This window comes from Phycodurus eques, chromosome 3, assembly GCF_024500275.1.
Source record: "Phycodurus eques isolate BA_2022a chromosome 3, UOR_Pequ_1.1, whole genome shotgun sequence".
In the NCBI taxonomy this organism is placed as follows: Eukaryota; Metazoa; Chordata; class Actinopteri; order Syngnathiformes; family Syngnathidae; genus Phycodurus; species Phycodurus eques.
Genome location: NC_084527.1, coordinates 16,886,799 through 16,907,328, shown reverse-complemented (window position 1 = coordinate 16,907,328; position 20,530 = coordinate 16,886,799). Strand labels below are relative to the sequence as shown.

General features: G+C 39.4%; 2 protein-coding genes across 5 annotated transcripts in view; one reads left to right on the top strand and one right to left on the bottom strand.

Moving 5' to 3' along the window:
- LOC133400067 (ras GTPase-activating protein 1-like) overlaps positions 1-13,963 on the top strand; it is a 40,371-nt gene extending 26,408 nt beyond the window's left edge. The window contains exons 14-26 of one of the 3 annotated variants that reach the window (XM_061672280.1): positions 470-627; positions 712-788; positions 883-1,055; positions 1,133-1,292; positions 3,316-3,458; positions 4,574-4,689; positions 4,803-4,889; positions 6,296-6,363; positions 7,026-7,114; positions 7,184-7,261; positions 9,631-9,765; positions 9,919-9,998; positions 11,714-13,963. In XM_061672280.1, coding sequence (XP_061528264.1) covers positions 470-627; positions 712-788; positions 883-1,055; positions 1,133-1,292; positions 3,316-3,458; positions 4,574-4,689; positions 4,803-4,889; positions 6,296-6,363; positions 7,026-7,114; positions 7,184-7,261; positions 9,631-9,765; positions 9,919-9,998; positions 11,714-11,762 — 1,413 coding nt within the window. In that variant the 3' untranslated portion in view covers positions 11,763-13,963. The remainder of the gene's footprint in view (positions 1-469; positions 628-711; positions 789-882; positions 1,056-1,132; positions 1,293-3,315; positions 3,459-4,573; positions 4,690-4,802; positions 4,890-6,295; positions 6,364-7,025; positions 7,115-7,183; positions 7,262-9,630; positions 9,766-9,918; positions 9,999-11,713) is intronic. The other 2 variants (XM_061672278.1, XM_061672279.1) reach the window with 2 other exon arrangements.
- ccnh (cyclin H) lies at positions 343-20,160 on the bottom strand. 2 transcript variants are annotated; one of them, XM_061672282.1, is made up of 10 exons: positions 20,090-20,160; positions 19,707-19,807; positions 19,479-19,601; positions 18,585-18,658; positions 17,968-18,181; positions 17,181-17,344; positions 16,328-16,398; positions 16,139-16,247; positions 11,120-11,183; positions 343-1,026 (listed from the first exon to the last, which is right to left on the bottom strand). In XM_061672282.1, the coding sequence occupies exons 2-10, from the start codon at positions 19,803-19,805 to the stop codon at positions 1,021-1,023; spliced, it is 924 nt and encodes a 307-aa protein (XP_061528266.1). In that variant the 5' UTR covers positions 19,806-19,807; positions 20,090-20,160; the 3' UTR covers positions 343-1,020. The 2 variants fall into 2 exon arrangements, with proteins under 2 accessions (XP_061528266.1, XP_061528265.1); XM_061672281.1 differs by lacking the exon at positions 343-1,026 and adding an exon at positions 10,917-11,038.
- Between the last annotated feature and the right edge of the window lie 370 nt (positions 20,161-20,530).

The following is a 20,530-nucleotide window of genomic DNA, read 5'->3' as shown; positions in this document are numbered from 1 at the left end:
CGGGTTTAACCAGGCTTGTCTGGGAAAAAAATAAAATAAAATTAGACTTTACAAACTTTGCATTGATTAATTAATAGTTTAATGGCTAATTTAGGCAACCAATGTTTAACTTGCATTCATTAATCAGTCTCTGTTAGGCACAAATACGCCATTTTGTTGTCAGCCATTTGCTCAAAAAAATTATCATCATCATCCAAGGTTGTCAGGCACTTGGTTTATTAAAACAAAGGGTGATCAGCTCTTGATGGTTGTGAGTGAATGAGGAAGGTGTGGTCCAATAGCTGTTAGAAACATGTTTCCATTGTTTGTTTTGATTTTAACAGTTAATGCAGGACAACATTAAATACAACCGTCATCATTTGTACCAATGAGGTCATCAGACGTAGGTTATTTTTAGTTGGAAAGAAAACAGGGCTATCTTTGCAACTGATTCATGTTTTTAAGCCCAATCTGCTCCCTTCTATCTCAGGTGAGCAGCCTGGTTCTCTACGTGGAGGAGGCCCATAAGCTGCCTGTGAAGTATTTCACCAACCCTTACTGTAACATCTACCTGAACAATGTCCAGGTGGCCAAAACACACCCGAGGGAGGGGCCGAACCCTGTCTTCACTGAGGAATTCATTTTTGAGTAAGAACTCCTTCATGTTTCACATTGGATTTTCGCCCTCCTTTTGTTTACTAAATTAAAACCGTGCTTGTCTGTTTTTTTTAGTGACCTCTCGAGTGAAATCAACAGATTTGAGATCAGCCTGAGCAACAAAACAAAAAAGAGCAAAGAAAGTGACATCTGTACGTGGGGCTGTGTTTTAATACCAAATGTAGCCTTGCCAATAGGAGGTGCTTTTTATTTCCAACATTCCCTGTCTTGCTTCTTCTCTTGCAGTATTCATGCGTTGCCAGCTGAGCCGTCTGCAGAAGGGCCAGATGATTGACGAGTGGTTCCCTCTCAGCTCCCACGTCCCTCTGAAGGGCATCGAGCCGGGCTCCCTACGCGTACGCGCACGCTACTCCATGGAGAAGATCATGCCTGAAGAGGAGTACAGTGAGTTTAAAGAGGTCAGATCCGTCGCGATTCACACTGATCGGTCCTTACACTGTCCACAATGAGCTAATGTTTGTGTGTCCTCAAGTAGATGATACTGCAGAAAGAGTTCCATGTCATCTACGCTCTGGCCCACGTGTGTGGTCAGGACCGGACCTTACTTGCAAGCCTCCTCCTGAGGATCTTCAGACACGAAAAGGCTGAAGCCCCTCTTCTCAGGACTCTCAATGACAGAGAGATTAACATGGAGGGTAAGAAAATAAAATGGAAGGGAAAATGCTCTTCACTGTTATCATAACCCGTATTTATTCATAAGTTGGAACATGCCGTAGTCTATCACTAACCTACGCTACTATGGCACAGTCCTAATTACAATCTTACCTTATGAGTTTAATTTGTTCCGTGACCAAGCATCTAACTCACGAAATTTCTGAGATACGAGCCATCGTTAGTCCAATTTCTTTGTGTTGACTTGCAAGCAACAACTCAACTCACTTCAGAACAAGCAGCAAGTTTGGGAGACAGTGAACAATTCTTGAGAAAAAGAGGCTTCAAGGTGTTTAAGCACATAATCACACGTTGGATTTTTAAAGCAACCACACAACTTTATCTTAGGCTAAATCAATTTAGGTTGATGCTAACAAACAATGTAAAACGTCAGACGGACTAACAAATTATTTTATACACCGTAATTTCTCGTGTATAATGTGCACCCCCAAAGTTGACCTAAAAATTCTGGAAAACCCTTCTACCTATGTATAATGCATTATTTTGCTTCCACCCATATGATCAAAACATGACGTATGATCTGTATTTGTTAGTTATTGTCAAAGAATTATTTATAGTTAAGCACTTGAATTATTATAGTTAAGCACTTGAAGACGTAATACTTTTTTAAATTTACTTGCTCTTATTTTGAAATTCACAGCCCATCTTTTATTTAGTTCATTAGAAAAAACACAGTTGTGCTCATATATTTGGTTACCCAGGCAGAATTTGTAAGGTACAATTCTTTAAAGAAAACATGAAGGACCAGGCGAAATACATTAAATTTTATTTTAATGGGATTCAAATTAAACGGTCAACAATTTCAGAAATGCATTATCATGACATAAAAGAAATTAATGATGGTTGTTGTTCAGTCATCAGTCATATTTAAAAAATAAATAAATAAATAAATAAAAAATAAATAAATAAAAGATTTCACAAATTCTGCCAGGGTATGTAAATTTATGAGCACAACTGTACATATATGCACTCATATGTACCCCTGTCATATTGGAATGAAAGTGTAGGCTACACCTTTTTTATAACCACTAGGGGGCGGTGGCCTATTAGAATGAAAGTGTACACCTTTCTCATAACCTCTAGTGGGCGGTGCCGTTTTGGAATGAAAGTGTACAGTTTTTTTATAACCACTAGATGGCGGCATACATTTATAAAATGTGAAAGTATTTTTCCATTTGCCCTATACCTATGTATAATGCGCACTATTGACTTTTGACAATTTATTTGGGGGGGGGGGGGAATGCGCATTTTACATGAGAAATTACGGTAATTATTATTATTTTACAATCATTCATTCACTCATTCATTTTCCGTACCGCTTATCCTCACGACTGTCGCGCGCGTACTGGAGCCTATCCCGGCTATCTTCGGGCGGGAGGCGGGGTACACTGGTCGCCAGTCAATCGCTGGGCACATATCAACAAACAACCATTCACACTCATATTCACACCTACGGGCAATTTAGAGTCTTCAATAATCCTACCATGCATGTTTTTGGGATGTGGGAGGAAACCAGAGTACCCAGAGAAAACAGCACTGTAAGGCACTGTAAGGCGGATGTGCTAACCAGTCGGTCACCGTGCCGCCTTTTATAATTATTATTTTATATATTATTATCAGCCTTTAAGCAATGGATATTTGATTAGAAACAGTGGAGCAACACACAAAGACAGATAATATAATAATAATCACAGGTATATATTCTTAATCCTCTGTGAAATACGACTATTACTGCAGTTTACGTAGGAGTTTTGACCGGGTCATGGTACACGGTATCCGTATATCTGTATTATACTACCCCCTGGTGGCACACACCAGAATTCCATTGAATTGAAGCAAAAAATATGCAAAAACTATAATTCTTTTCATACTATTAAAGTACTAAATCGTTACTGTATTATTTGATGAAGCAAACTGATCACAGAATTGGCTCTTTGAAGGACATAAAGAATGTAGTCTGAGTTTACTTTCTCTGCTTGTGGACAGATGAAGCCACGACGTTATTCCGGGCGACCACGCTGGCCAGCACACTGATGGAGCAGTACATGAAGGCCACGGCTACACCCTTTGTCCATCACGCCCTGAAGGACACCATTCTCAAGATCATGGAGAGCAAACAGTCCTGTGAGGTAACCTCAAACTCCTCGATTTACTTGCAGCAAGTCAGATTTGTCGACGTTTTTCTTTGAGATATGCATTCAGCACTCACAATATTAGGTACACCTAAACAATTTTAAAAAAAAAAACCCTCCCTTCGGAGGCAGAAAGAGCAAATAGAACCGTCTGCCATGATTGGAGAATATATGTATTAAGTGTATCAAAAATAATGATAATGTTACACAATGATAGAGGTCTATTATTCACAAAACTATTGCAACTACAGATAATAATAGTACAATAATAGTACTGTAACTACTAAAAAAATCTAATACTGTAGATGTAATGGCTTTGTTGATGAGAGAGAGAGAGAGATTAATAACATAATGTAATTTCCTTGTACACTGCATTTTTCCTGTGCAAACTACAACCACAATAACAAACAAACAGTTAAATGAATACCCCTCTGGCTGTTTCAGTGAACTAAGCTTTAGTATCTTTTGTTTTTCTTGATGCAGCTTTTCTTATTGAGTTGCTTGTGTGTACCTAATGAAGTCACCGGGGAGTGTATAACATTCATATTCTATTGCTGCATTTCACACAAATATGATACACTGAAGTCAGAGGTTTTGAAGTAATGCTTCTTTTTAAGCCTTACTTGCAAAGACTGTTTACTTCAGAAACAGTACAGGAAATGAAAAAAGACAGGAGGTGTAATTTGATCAAAATGACTCTTAATACCTAAAGGCATCCAACCATCCGTGCTGGAGCCTATCCCAGCTATCATCGGGCAGGAGGCGGGGTACACCCTGAACTGGTTGCCAGCCAATCGCAGGGCACATACAAACAAACAACTATTCGCATGCACATTCATACCTACGGGCAATATAGAGTTGTCAATTAACCTACCATGCATGTTTTTGGGATGTGGGAGGAAACCGGAGTGCCCGGAGAAAAACCACGCAGGCACGGGGAGAACATGCAAACTCCACACAGGCGGGGCCGGGGATTGAACCCTGGTCCTCAGAACTGTGAGGCAGACGCTCTAACCAGTCTTCCACCGTGCCGCAACCGACATACATATTGTAGCTATTTCTAGAGTTGTTTCTGTCGCACGACATTTTCATAGTTTTAATCTAATTTCTAGTTAAACCCTTCCAAACTGGAAAAGAATGAGGATGTCAACCTGAACCTGGCTCACCTCCTAAATATCCTGTCAGAACTGGTAGAAAAGATCTTCATGGCTGCCGAGATCTTACCACCGTAAGCGCACAAATTACTATTAGAAAGTGCACCATTTTTATTGTTGTGCTGCAACTACACACAGGTAATGTCCAGATGGAGTCAAAATAAAGCAGTTATTGTTGTTGTTCCAGGACGCTAAGATTCATTTATGGCTGTTTGCAAAAATCTGTGCAGCAGAAATGGCCAACTAATACCACCATGAGGACCAGAGTTGTAAGGTAAACACAAAAAAATACTAAATGTTTTCTTTATTATTGCTGATGAAAATAGGTTTCTTGCTGCTACTTGCCTCACTGAAGACAGTGCATGATAGGCTGCTTCCCACTGTTAATCGCTGAACACAAAGAAGAAAAGGGAAGGCCTAAAATTTGCACAAATCTGATAAATATAGGCACTAGCCTTGCGTCAGTTAAGGCTTCCACAGATATTTGGGCATTTCATACCTAATCTAACATCAGTGATGCTGGTAATGCATTACAAGCTAACTCCAATTTGAGTAACGAGCGAAGTAACACATTACTTTTCCCGGGAAATTAATTAGACTACAGTTACTTCTTCAATCCAGCAATAGTTACTTTTGCATCATCAATGTCTCTCACCAAACAGTAATTTGTAGCTGGTGATTCAAACACAGAGCAGTCCAAGTATGTAGATGCATTTAACCAAGACCACACTTTTTTTCATAGGAATAGAAGAAAGTGATTGGGAGGTGGTTGTTAATTCTACAATGCACAGTGACGGTGCAGTACCATAAAAGTGCAAAGAAATTCAGGATTTCACTGTCGCCACACTATTTTTGTTATTTTCCCTACTAAAAATTATATTTGATTGTTGTTGCTTTTTTATTTACACACAAAATACAGTTTTACTGGAGTGTTAAAACGCACAATGCATTGTGGGTGAATTATTCATACAGAGTGCACGATCATCAATCGGTCATGGAGGGTTCGGACTGACTCACTGTAGGACTTGCAATACTTAGCTTAAATAATATTTACAATGAAAATTCACGGCTGACATCACGTAGTAAGAATAAAGGTTTTCTCGCTCTTCGCATCAAAATTACTGTGGTGGGAGCAATGGTGTGTGTGTGTGTGTGTGTGTGTGTGTGTGTGTGTGTGTGTGTGTGTGTGTGTGTGTGTGTGTCACTCATGTTTACGTACATACATGCACACACACAGTTGCTTTTATGGACCACAATCGGCAGTGTACTGAGAATGGTGTGCTTGTTTACATTTAGGAACTTACTGTATTGTGTTGGCATGACAAGTCTGCACTAAGTTGCTGATTTAATGTGGCTTCAACTACAGTAATATTTAAGTTATTGCTTCATGTTGATGACATCATTCTGTAACTTGTGTGGCATACATTACCAAGTCATAGGTACGGTTAAGCTAATGCTTTTTTTGTACTGTGGATTAGTGCTATTCCTGCCACTTGGCAGCTGCCGAAAGTAACTTTTTTTTTTAAAACTTAGTTACTTTTGTAATCAAGTAATCAGAAAAGTAACTAAGTTACTTTTAAGCTCAAGTAATCAGTAAAACTTTTTCAAGGTAACTGTGGCAACACTGCCTAAAATTTTGTTGTTCTAATGCACATTTCTGTTTCAACCATTGTCTTCCAGTGGTTTCGTCTTTCTAAGACTCATCGGTCCTGCAATCCTCAATCCGAGAATGTTCAACATTATAGCTGGTGAGCTTTCCAACCAAATCCACACACAAAGTGCCTCTCAATAAATTAGAATATTGTATAAAATTTCATGTATTTTAGTAGTTAAATTCAACAGTGAAACGTTTATTATATAGATGTATTAAACATATGGGAAAATACTTTCAGGCCAATTCCTATATATATTAAAAAAAAAATAAAATAAAATCATTTCATACTAAATGTTATAATATCTCGAGATGCTAAATTGGGTTTTCGTAGGGTATAATCACAATTGTAAAAATAAAGTATTTGTGTGTGTTAAATCTGTATAACGCATAAGTTTCACTTAGGGCTGCATCAATCAAATATTTTAGGATCCCATCTACTAATTGAGTAATTGGGAAAAAAATGCTTTGTATTATTAAACAACAAAATGTGAATGTGAAGTGCAAGTATTATTATTGTACACTTGGGGTCACCATCCACACATTCTACAGTTTTGTATCTTTAACTGAGCATGTATAGGTTTAAATGACTGGGCCTGGCCTGGTGAATGATTTGGGCATCAGCCAATTAAATTAGGGCTGGCTGTTAACCAGCTAACCGTTTGCCAGTGTTGGCGTCAGTTGTAGCCATAGCGCACACAACTGTATGTGTGCTGCGTGGTTCTAATTTTTTTTTTTTATTTTTTGGTCTTCTTGCAGACCCTCCTTCTTCAACAGCTGGGAGGACCCTCACACTGGTGGCAAAGTCTGTTCAGAACCTGGCCAACCTGGTCGAATTCGGTGCTAAGGTATGAGCCGTCTATCTGGAAAGTGACAATCGTTATGTGATAGTCTGACATCATTGTGTCCACACACAGGAGCCTTATATGGAGGGTGTGAACCCTTTCATCAAAAACAATAAGCATAGGATGATCATGTTTCTGGATGAGTTGGGGGTGAGTACCATTTGTGTGGTCAATGTCAAGGCTAGGGTTGCAAAAAGGGGCGGAGTTTCTGGTAATTTTCCATGGGAAGTTAAGCTTGGGGAATTTTGGAAATACAGTGAACACCCATCATTTGCGGGGCCAGCCCGAATATTGAAAATCTGTAAGTCATTGATGTCCCCCACCAAAAAGGTTGAAGAGCCTCAACACACTTTTCCACTTCAACATACAGTGGGTACAGAAAGTATTCAGATCCCCTTAAATTTTTCACTCTTTGTTATATTGCAGCCATTTGCTAAAATCATTGAAGTTTATTTTTTTTCCTCATTCATGTACTTAATTAATTAATTAATGTGCACTGCATATTGACAAGAAAAAAGTGGAAATGTTTCAGATTTATTAAAAAAGAAAAACTGAACTATCACACAGCCATAAGTAGTCAGACCCTTTGCTTAGTATTTAGTAGAAGCACCCTTTTGACCTAATACAGCCATGAGTCTTTTTGGGAATGATGCACCAAGTTTTTCACACCTGGATTTGGGGATCCTCTGCCATTCCTCCTTGCAGATCGTCTCCAGTTCTGTCAGGTTGGATAGTGTATGTTGGTGGACAGCCATTGTCAGGTCTCTCCAGAGATGCTCAACTGGGTTTAAGTCAGGGCTCTGGCTGGGCCATTCAAGAACAGTCGATTTGTTCTGAAGCCACTCCTTCGTTATTTTAGCTGTGTGCTTAGGGTCATTGTCTTGTTAGAAGGTGAACCTTTGGCCCAGTTTGAGGTCCTGAGCGCACTGGAGAAGGTTTTTGTCCAGGATATACTTGTACCGCATTCATCTTTCCTTTGATTGCATCCTGTCCCTGTAGCTGAAAAACACCCCCACAGCATGATGCTGCCACCACCATGCTTCACTGTTGGGACTGTATTGGACAGGTGATGAGCAGTGCCTGGTTTTCTCCACACATGCCACTTAGAATTAAGGCCAACAATTTCTGTCTCATCAGACCAGAGAATCTTATTTCTCACCATCTTGGAGTCCTTCGGGTGTTTTTTTTTTAGCAAACTCCATGTGGGCTTTCATGCGTTCTGCGTTGAGGAGAGGCTTCCGTCAGGCCCCAGTGATGGTTGTCTTTCTAGAACTTTCTCCCATCTCCCGACTGCATCTCTGGAGCTCAGCCAGTGATCTTTGGGTTCTTCTTTACCTCTCTCTTCCCCCGATTGCTAAGTTTGGCCGGACGGCCAGCTCTAGGAAGGGTTCTGATCGTCCCAAACGTCTTCCATTTAAGGATTATGGAGGCCACTGTGCTCTTAGGAACCTTAAGTGCAGCAGAATTTTTTTTTTGTAACCATGGCCATATCTGTGCCTTGCCACAATTCTGTCTCTGAGCTCTTCAGGCAGTTCCTCTGACCTCATGATTCTCATTTGCTCTGACATGCACTGTGAGCTGTAAGGTCTTACATAGACAGGTGTGTGGCTTTCCTAATCAAGTCCAATCAGTATAATCAAACACAGCTGGACTCCAATGAAGGTGCAAAACCATCTCAAGGATGAACAGAAGAAATGGACAGCACCCGAGTTAAATATGAGTGTCACAGCAAAGGGTCTGAATACTTATAGCTGTGTGATATTTGAGTTTTTGTTTTGTAATAAATCTGCAAAGATTTCAACAATTCCGTTTTCTTCTGTCAATATGGGTGCGCTGTGTGTACATTGAGGGAAAAAAAATAACTTAAATGATTTTAGCAAATGGCTGCAATATAACAAAGAGTGAAACATTTAAGGGGGTCTGAATACTTTCCGTACCCACTGTAGTTCCTTTGTGAATGCCGAACCGAGAATATGCAGTTGTTAACTGCCTTTTGAATTAATACTTTCCATGGGAATTGAGGGTATTTCAATGGTAATATATTATATTTAAGTATAAATATTTTGTTTTGTCATAAGCAGACATGCTTATTAATTACATCCTTGCCCACAGGCGAGGGCATACAGTTCCTTGCTTCTTTTTTGTTTTTTAATTTTTGAACTTCACTTCAATGGTGGCATATCTGAAACTCCCTCATAACTAAGATTTTGCCCTGCAACACAAAGTAAACATCAACCAAGCTATGGCTCGTAATATGAAAAGGTTGGGGCACTCAAGTACCTCTGTATTTGCATGAAATGTGGTTGTTATACTCAGAGTATGCTAAAACATACATTTCCCCAACTATATTTAAATTCTCTATTAAACGCCAACCTTAGATTTGTCAAATTCCTGTTCCCCCACCCCCCTGTTTATTCCCATGTAAAGTTTTCAACTTTGAAAATTCCTGGAATTTTGCAAGCAAAGCCACACGTGATCCATCAGACTCTTTACGAGTTGCGTTCTTGCTTTGTTTGCAGAATGTTCGCGAGCTCCCTGAAACCACAGAGCACTTTAGGACGGATCTGTCCCGAGACCTGGCTGCATTGCACGAGCTCTGCGCCGCGCACTCAGATGAGCTTCGGACGCTCAGTAACGAGAGGGGGGCACAGCAGGTGAGATATGAAATGAAGCCGTGTATGCTATATGTCGCTGGCATAGATAGGTGAACAAAGATACGTTACTTGTGGTAAATAATACTTTTTATCATTTCCTACAGTAGTTGGGAATTAGTGGAGGTCTCATTTTTCTCTTTTTCCTGTGTATAGCATGTGTTAAAAAAGCTGCTGGCCATCACAGAGCTCCTCCAGCAGAAGCAGACTCAGTATGCCATGTCCAACAGCAACAGGTAGTACCGCATCGCCCCCGAACACCACCCACATCCTTCTTCACTCCCATCTCCCTCCCCCACGACAAGTCTCCTCCACTGGGGGTGCTGCACTGGGGAGACCTCGCATGTTCTACCCTCATCTCCATGGCAACCCTATCCACCACCACGCCTCATCATGTTGTCGTGCAGTAGTCCTGCCATACCCATCCATGTTGTCCCGTTCATCACGAGAGCTATGCAACAACAGCTGAGTACAGCCAATGCAGCAGTAAACTGGCACCAGTGACTGACAGCTACCTGCACAGGAATTTGTTTTTGCCCCCACCCCCCCACCCCCTTACTCTGTGAATTATTCCAACTTTGGGTACATTCGTTTCCCTCGCTCATAAGGGACAATGTTTGGATTTTGAAAGATTTCTCAGTACCCGCCATGCTTCTCGAGCACAAATTCCCAAAGTGTACCCCTTCCCGCTTCATATGAGGAAACTGACATGAAGAAGCTAGTTGTCTCTTTTGTTGAAACTGGATTGTGAGCGAGGATGCTTTTATACTGTAAGTAATGACTGACTTTAACTTTGTGACAATAGCCGCAAAGTGCTGAAATTTAGCATGGTTACTGTTTTGTTAAATTTTCTAGATTGAAAAAGTCTGGTTATTTTATATAAGAATAAATTCTCTTGCTGGAATCATGAGTATATAAGTGAGATAAGATGAATTCTTCTCCCTCAGATTGTATCAGATGTTTTGATTGTTTGGTCAAGTTCTCCCCCCCCCCAAATTTTGCAATCCTGGCAAAATGCATAATCTGAGAATCCAAGTATAATAAAAAGTGTTTACAAAAGATTTCTTTGGAAATAGTACAGACTGTATCAGACATGCATGCACTTATTAAACCATTTTTTGTAAAGTAGTTGGACTTTTTCATTCTCATCTTGAAGACACAATTTGTAGAAAAATACATTTTATTTTTAACACACAATGAAAGCAAACCAGTGATACTGAATGCATTTTGTCACTATAAGAAATAATGGTTACATGAGGTCTTCGTCACTCCACTCCTGTAATTAAAACCAAACGTATTTCAAGAAAAATAGATGCTTTGGAACCAGGTGGATATCAAGTGTAGAAAATTGTCTCACCTCCTCTTTTATTCGCGGCTCTTTTGCCACGTGGCCTTCCTCTTCATATCCCCGCTTGCGTTTGCTGTCACAAAAAAAGTTGAATAGTGACTTTGTTTTGAACTCAAATTAGAACTATGATGAGTATGCTGGACTTGTTGAGCTCTGATTAATTTTTGTGACCAAAGTCCTTCCATTTTCATCAATTCAACTTTAGATGTGTAGTATTCATTAGAAGTAGTTGTTCCTTCTACCCCATACCACTCCATCTCAAGTAAGTACATTTACTAGAGCAGTGTTTCCCAACCTTTATTGAGCCATGTTTTACAGTAGGAAAAAAAAAAGTCGAGCAAAAAGTGAATACACAGGTTAATTGTGTTACCTTCTGCACTTTAGGGAGAGTATTTATAAGTTCTGCCTGTCACGATATGTTGCTAGCATAGATTGTTGAACAAATATACATTATTTGAAGTTAACTAAAACTTTTCAGACCAATTAAGTGAAATTGGATAATTTCCCGCAGCACACTGGTTGGGAATCACTGCACTGGAGTAGTAAATCCACCCACATACTGACAGCGTGTCCCTTTCCCAACGTGTCCACTTTATCTTCCAGGACCGAGTGCACCATCATGTCACTGGCAGCTGCCATCCAGGTCATGTGAATTCCGTGGAATTACACCTCAGAGTCAAAGTGCCAGCCAGAAAGCGAGGCCTGAAGTCCGCTTGCATTTCTCCTACTATTTCCATAGTTCAAATGCAATATGGCTGCTCTCCATTGAGAGTAGGGGGCAAGGGGTGGAAACATTTGCTGCATTTGTGAACATTGTCCTTCTAAAGCCTTTCCCAAATATGCTTTACATGCAGTGTTGGAACGATTTATACTGGACCTGAGCTACAGTCAAAACTGTATGAACTCCCTTATATGTATGTGGACAAAGGGGGAGGGGGCAACCAAAGCACTGAAGTAGCAGCTGCAGTCATCAGGGAATTTGAACACAAGACTACACAAGCCGCCTTAAGTCCCCTTTTGACGCACCATCCACCCCACAACACTTGTTAGATTTTTTTATACGCTGCTTTGTCAATTGAGAATCAAAATGTGTTTTTATGGCGTAGCTAAATGGCAGAAAGGTAGTCTTGTTTAGGAGGTGTGTGTGTGTGTGTGTGTAACCTGTCTTGTACATGTTAATCCTGCCTCCATAAACTCTGCTCTTATCACCTAAAGGCCGGCGGTTTGATCGGATGCTTTTACTTAAGCGGTGTACACGTGTACTGATTTTTAACATCTTAAATGAGGGTGAGTTAAAATTGCTGCCATGATGCCACAGTACCCCGATTGACCTGTGGGTATCCAGACTGCCAGAAAATACAAAGAAGAAAAGAGTGGTTGCAGATGAACAAATACAAGGAGCTACGCTAACTGTTATCTTGTATGGTAACAAAATTGCAGTTGCAAGCTATTCTCTGGTGTTTCGAATCATTCCCTCCTCTCTAGTGGTTCTCAAACATTTTATCCCAAGTACTACATTTAAAAAAATACTCAGCTCTCTTAAGTACTACCACCATAATACAGTAGCTTAACCAGCCCAAGTTTCCTTCCATCAAAACCGAGGCAGCGGTTTAATTTAATATTATTGTAAGCCGATGTAACTTCATGCACAGGTTCAACATTATCACTGCGCATAAATGATTCAATCAAGTATTGCGCATAAATTAAAAAAAAATAAATGCTAATGTATTATACTAAAAAGTTAAACAGCTAAACAAATTTACTGTACTGGATTAAAAAAAAATAAAAAAAATGCAAGTCTAACTTTATGCAGTTTGAACATTGGATATACTTTTGACTATCACTAGAGGGAGCCTGCGTGCCACACTTCAGAATCACTGCCCTAATCACTAGTATATAGGGATTGTCTTTGTTTACACTGGACTAAATAATAGTTCCCTCATCAGTCTCACAAAAATGAGTTTTAGAACAGTATTTGGGCTCTCTCTTAATTACATCATGACAATTATCAGTATGCGTGTACCCCGCTTCCTCTCTTTTGGAGCACACCACCGCAATCTCTTGACTGTTTTCTTCCACACAAGTACTGTAATCACACCACGCTACAGTTGCAAAGGAATGGAGAATTTCCATGGGAAATTTGGAAATACTATATTCAAATTGGAAACTTTACATGGGAATTTTAAATCAAGGTACCACTGCACTTGCATGAAATCTGGTTGTTTTAGTTAGGATTATGCTCAAATATGTTTTCTCCAACTATATCCAAGTTCCTTACTAAGAGCCAACATTTTGTAAAATTCCATTTTATCAATTCCCATGGAAAATTTCAAATGTTGAAAATTCCCCAAATTTAGCCCACCTCGACTGGTCTTAAGTCTGCCTTGGCCGACTCGTATTAATTTGTGCCCGTCCTATAGCTCAAACTATTTACCTTGGATGCATGTAATGATACTACAGAGCTCACCAAGTGTCAATGGGTGAGATAAGAGTTCTGCTGTCGGCTACGCAAGACCCGACGGCAACGTGGTGTGTTCGCACTGTACTTTCTTTCATACGCTCGACGATGTGTTCCTTTTTATTTTTCTACCTGATACTGAACCTTTTTGCATCTTAGCTAGAACAACCTTGCAAAAATAAAATCTACTGTTGTGACATGACGTAAACAGTGAGTGGTTCACTTGGCCGCATGGGGTGGAAACCGCTACAATTATAAATAAAAGGAAATATACACAGCAGCTAATGTGGTCCGAAACATGCCAAGTTTTGAGTGACACTGTCATAGTGGAATTCAATTTACAATGTTTGTTATTCTGGTTTTTAATGATGTACAACTGTAGGTAGTCTATCATACTGAGGGGTGTTAACCAATATACAGTCGCCTCCAAAAGTATTGGAACGGCAAGGTCAATTCCTTTTGTTTTTGTGGTATACTGAAGACATTTGGGTTTCAGATCAAAAGATGAATATGAGACAAAGGTTCAGAATTCCAGCTTTTCTTTCATGGTATTTACATCTAGATGTGTTAAAGAACTCGGGACACAACATCTTTTGTTTAAAGCCGCCCACTTTCAAATGAGCAAAAGTATTGGAACAGAAATTATTAAATTAACTTAACGTGAATAACATTTAATATATGGTGGCATAACCCTTGCTTGCAATAACTGCGACCCATGGACTCCACCAGACTGCTGCATTCTTCATTTGAAATGCTTTTCCGGGCCTTTACTGCAGCCTTTCAGTTCTTGTTTGTTTCTGTGGGTTTCTCCCTTCAGTCTCCTCTTCAGGAGGTAAAATGCATGCCCTATTGGGTTAAGCTCCGGTGATTGACTTGGGCAGTCTCAGACCTTCCACTTTTTACCCATGATGAAGTCCTTTGTTGTGTTGACAGTGTGTTTTGGGTCAGTTCCTTGCTGTATGATGAAGCTTCTCCTGATTAGTTTGGATGCATTTCAATTGCCAGACAAAACTTTTTTTTTTTTTTTAGTCTCATCAGTCCATAAAACTTTGTTCCAAAACTTTTATGGCTCATCTCTGTACTATTTTGCTAAATCCAATCTTGCTTTCAGATTCATTTTGCTGTTGAGTGGTTTGCATCTTGTGGTATGGCCTGTATATTTCTTCTCAAAGTCTTCTTCGAACAGTGGATTGTGATTCCTGCCTGTGGAGGTTGGCAGTGATGTCACTGATTGTTGCCTTTGGGTGTTTCTTCACAGCGCTCACAATGTTTCTGTCATCAACTACTGTTGATACCCTTTGGCCGACCTCTTCGATGTTTGTTGCTCAGTACACCAGTATTTATTTTTTTTCCCCCCCAGGACATTCCAAATTGCTGTATTGGGCTATGTCCAATGTGTGTGCAATAGCTCTGATCGATTTTCCCTCTTCTCTCGGCTTCAAATTGGTTTGCTTTTCTCCCATAGACAGCTCTATGGTCTTCGTTTGCTTAACAGCAAATTGAGATTTAAATGGAGGTGAAATCCAAAGCCAAAAACAAGTACTATCTAATGTTTAAGTAATCAATCTAAAAGGCAACACCTGAGCAACTAGAAACACCCACCAGTCACATGTTCCAATACCTTTGCTCACTTGAAAAGTGGGTGTCTTCAAACTATAAAGGTGCTCTGTCCTGAGTTGTTTAAACATCTAGATGTAAGTACAATAAAACAAAAGCTGGAATTCTGAACTTTTGTCTCATATTAATCTTTGCTCTGAAACCCAAATGTCTTAAGTATAAAACAAAAACAAAGGAATTGACCTTGGCATTCAAATACTTGAGGGTACTCTGTGTGTGTGCGTGTATAAACCATTTGAGGGATCCCGTGCACCACACTTACCACTTATGTTATGCAGGTATTACCGTATTTTTTGGACTGTTGTTCGCAGTTTTTTTTCATAGTTTGGCCGGAGGTGCGACTTATATTTGAAATTATTAACGCATTATTATATAATTTCGCGTTATTTTCAAACTGACAACCGCAAGAGGGAGCTCTAGGCCTGTGTATCTACCTGCAACTGACAATACATACATTACATTTGTTTTAAATTCACTGAGGAATTGATTTTAAAAATGTTTAAAAATATTCCAAATATTTAAGGTGATTTCATTTTTCTGAATTAAAAGCAATCTAATTTAGATTTTAATTGAATTCATTATATAAATATATATATTTGTTTTATTGGAAAAAACATTTAAATTTTTTTATTTGAATGATTTTTTTTAAATGAAAAGTTAAAATGTTTACTGAAAAATATATTCATCTGTTTTCTCTATTATAAAGAAACAGATTGCATGATTTCATTATGATTTTTATATATTTTAATTTCTAATTTAAATACTTTATCTGAAATTGTTTTTACATATTTCAATTGTATTATTTAAGTGTATTGATTTCTAATAATTTAATTCATTTTGAATAACCAATGAGATCTTGGTAAAGGTGTAGTAATGGTTAATAGTTTCTGAATGTCGTTAAATGCAGGTGCCTCTAATGTTCCACATTTCTTGGCAGTAGCAATGATCCTTACTTGTTTGAACTTGAACCAAAATCGACGTGGATCCTCGCTAGCTTCTGCTTGAAGGCATTCACCTCCTCAGGTTTTGGGAGTTCGTATCTCTTCAGAAGACTTTTAATCCCTACAGCGGGCAGAGGAAGCGGGCAGGTTAACAGCCTTGGCGACGAACGCAACATCACCATCTTGTGGCTGGTTACGCACGTCTCATGGAGTCGAACATCTTGGACAGGGTTTCTTGGTCCCTCTTCAGTCCCAAGCATTCAGTCAGGTAGCTATGGATCAACAATATTATTGTCGATAGACTTTTTCATGTTTGTACACAGTAGTTTTCCAGGCTACTTCCAGGTGGCAGAAAGGTGACAGACTACCGCTGACTTGAACTGAAACAAGGACAAAAACTTGTCCTGTCACATTTGCTACTTGTTGCGTCCTTTCCCCACAGGGTGCAGCACTACATTATATAGACTGAGCCTGACTCCTATGTGGTGTTATTGTAGTCATATGTTTTATACTGCTAATGCTAAGATGGCAAACCGCCTTGAAAAAAAACAGCGACTTATAACGGGACAGAATGAGAACCAAACCTCCATCATCGGGTTTGTGGAAGGCATTTCCTCACAGGTATGTCCTGTTTAGAATGTTTGGTTGGGTTATCTTTGAGTAATTTAACCTGCTAGCTAACATCAGCTCAAGAACATGCTATCAATTTCAGTGTCAACAGAGCACATCTCTGTCATTAATCAGTTCAACAGAAAAGTCAATTAATTAGACAGTCCTGTCCATGTTAACTGTCAGAATTTCCACCTCATCTATTTTAGAACCTAATTACCTGTTAAATTGTAAATTACAGCTGCCATACCGCCTCGATTCGAACCAATTAAATCACGTAACATCTTTTTGACAAAAATCATCATTCAAGGTATTTTTACCTCAATTAATTACCGTGCCTTGATGAAATTACGGGTTTGTTTTTTTGTGTGGTGCCGCCCGGAAGTACGTATGATGTCATGGTGTAAAGTACCAAAGGCCACTCCCATGTCTCAAAATGACCTACCTCTCTACGTTGAGGCCAGCTCTTGAGGTGCTGCTCAGAATAGCAGTTAGCGCGATCTGTGAAGGGGAAAAAAGCAGCCCCGCATCCGTCATGGCCGCATATGCCAGAAAGTCATCGGCATTCTTCCTCAATGACTCTGGGTTCTCCAGTGTTGGATATCGGGTCTGAAGAGTGACAGTTGACAAGAGTTGTGATAATGTTAATAATTCGCAACACCAGTGATTCCCAACCAATGTGCCCTGAGAGCTCATCAGGCAGGTACTTAGCCAATTATACCCAATTGGTCTAAAAAGTATCATTTACTGGCTACAAATGTAGCTTTTTTAATCTATCTATATGTTTTTTTTTTTCTGTTGAGAAGAAGCAGCAGCGCATGATATCCATTGAATTAAAGCTTGAAATCACAAGAAAACATGAGGGAGGTTATGCATGTAGCCCACTTGGCAAAGCAGTACGAGTGTAGCACTTTTACAATACTTACTAAACTGAAGCAGGAGGAGTCGATAACGGCTAAGGACGGTAAAATAATTTCTAAGCTGTGGACGTCTGTCCATGAAAAGATGGAGAAGCTGCTGAAAGTGAGGAAAGCGTAGCAAAAAATCCAAATATGAAGAGTAAGTTCAGTGAAAGTAAAGTGAAAAACTTTTTGTTCTTTACATCCTGTTAAATTGCTATTGCCGTATTAAGCAGTTTTTCTTGTTAAAAAATTAAAACATGTGCCTTGGCTCAATAAAGATTGGGAAACTGCTCCACAATGTTCCAGTTCCGTATGTGGGAGTGGGCCCACCTTGAGGTCAATAAGCAGCCCCTCCAGCGGTCTGTAGGGGTTGTGTACCACCAAGTGGAAGTTGAGTTGCTGAACAAGCAGCAGCTCGTACTCCAGGATCTGCTCTGCATCCCGTTCCTGTTCCGCCGGACTCTGGTGCACAAGGTTGCCCACAAACTGCCCGCTGGAGACGTTAAACTCGTCCACCTTGCAGGCCAGGTATGCACATGTCAGCCTGAAACAGGGAAGAAAGGAAAATGAGGCATAAATAATAATGAAGAGTGAGTCATGAAAATGGTTAAGAAAACAAGGGGAAGAGCAACCATTAAAAGAGCAACAGTGACTATTGATACATTATTAGATATTTAACAATAAAGGGGACCCTTGGTTTACTACAGAGTTCTGAAACTACAAAACTAGTTCTCTGCATTCCATTTGTGACCTTCAAAAACCCTGTGGACTATATATATATATATATACTATTTTAATTAAATATTTGTGGAAAATTACAATTAAAGGGCTCCCACCTTACTCCAAATAGACACGTGATATTCTCTGCAGTGGAGTAGTATGTAAGCACCCCATGCACGATACAAGGACATAAGGTATTCCCAATGTCAGCAGCCACTTGTACTCACATGATAATCCTTGGGTGGTACTCCATAAGAGAGTTGTTCATGTAGAATCTTCTGAAGTACATGATGGCTGTACCCTGCATACAAAAGACACACTCATATCTGGAGGAAATGCATCATAGTGAACCCCCCCCCCCGAATGTCTATATATATATATATATATATATATATATCGCAGATTTGAATCAGATTGTTTATTATGGGTTTTTAGAGTATACTGGCAAGTCCAAATTTAGAGTTGTGCGCCTTTAGTGTAGTACCCACGTTGAGTTTTACTGGGAGATATGTGGTGCCATTTATTTATTTTTTCTCAAACCATGATCTATCTAATCACTGTTTTTGTGCTCAGGCCAAAGCAATGAAAGTACTGCTTTCGCAGCATCTTGGTGCCAAGAAACTATGTTGAAGTGAATTGCATAACGTAATTTAGAAAAACATAGCGCATTGCTGCCATCTTGGTGTCAAGGAACTATGTTGAAATGAGTTGAGTTTCCTTTAGACAAAAAAAAGTGCTTTATTGCAATCTTGTGGAATCTTGTAGACAAGGAACTACAAAAACAATGTTAGTGTATCAGTTTTACGGTAAACTTCAACTGGAAGTGACAAAAGGCTTGAAGCAAGCACACTTTAACTCATTTGGAGAACTACGCGAGCGAGCGTCTTATTTTCATTTGCTCAAAGGGATGTTATACGACAGTCTCTCATTTCTTGAAACCGAGAGAGTAAAACCGGTACTAAGGATGACTTTTAAAAGTGTGTTTTAATAAATTTAAATGTGTTCTAATAAATTTACACACATTTAAAGCGTCTGGGAAGGGGGGGGGGTGGATCACATCCCATGCGATAAACACGGGTTCACTGTACATTGTTTTGATATCTAAAAATGAAAATACATACAATAACAGATTTGGGCATTGCGGGTTTGAACACACTGCAAAAGTCCAGCAGCCTCCTCTCATAGTGTCTGAAGAGAACATCTTCTTCATGACGGTCCAGTAACATAGACTCACTTTTCATGTGCTGTGGAGTCACACAAGAATTGGCTGGGTCAAAATAAGGTGCGCAGGTTGAAGTTGAGGAAAGATTTTTGGTTTTATTATTATTGACCTTCCCACTTTCTCTTACCTTCTTCCTGTACTTCTGGTTGGCTTCACATCTCAGCTGTTCCACCTCGTCTTCGCTGTTAAACGTCCAATATTTTTTTTGAGAGCTGTCATGGAACATGTCTGCAAAAGCAGGGCATCACAGAAAGTAAGTTAGATTTTGTTGGTTATTAACAATGACACGTTTCTTTAAATGTAGTATCCATAAACCCACATTATTTATAGCTGACAACTAGCGATTAAAAACAGTAAAACCAATTGCGAGCTTGGCTTTGCAGTTTGTTTACGTTCTTGTGCAATGGTTTCAAATCTACATTGAACGACAGTGTTAAGTTACGAAGTCCCCCAGAATGTCTATCTAATATTGATTATTTCGGGGGGTAAAAAAAAAAAAAAAATAGTTACCGTTAATTCATCCGATAGTCGCTTGTTTGCGTCCGTGAATCTCATATGAATCGGCTGGCATTAAATACTGGTCGCATGTTTGACGTCACGTCCCACGCGCTCGTCGCTTGATGATGATGTTGCCGTAATCTTTGCCGCACTGCGCGTTAACATTTTTCTTTCTGTTTTTTTTCTTTTAGATTTTGCTGTCTGTAACAAATCACAACAATGACACACTAAAATATTTAAATATTCAATACACATCATAGATTATCACTGTAATTATAGCCCCCCCTTTTCTATTTTTTTATTTTAGGAAATATAGACCATCTGGGACGGTGATTTAGGAACATTTACATTTTGTAACATAACAGTATTTCCACTTCTCTGTTGTTAATGGGTTTTTTTAGTTATTTTGGACAAAACGTGCATATATTTAAGATCCCAGAGCATGGTAGCTGT

Bases quoted from the DNA above. Each gene is read 5' to 3' on its own strand.
- ccnh (XM_061672281.1), bottom strand. From the start codon at position 19,805: ATGTTCCATGACAGCTCTCAAAAAAAATATTGGACGTTTAACAGCGAA. The intron at 18,659-19,478 runs GTATGTATTTTC...TTTTGTATGCAG, and splicing joins CAATGCCCAAATCTGTTATT to GGTACAGCCATCATGTACTT. The intron at 11,039-11,119 runs GTGAGACAATTT...TTTTAATTACAG, and splicing joins AGCCGCGAATAAAAGAGGAG to GAGTGGAGTGACGAAGACCT.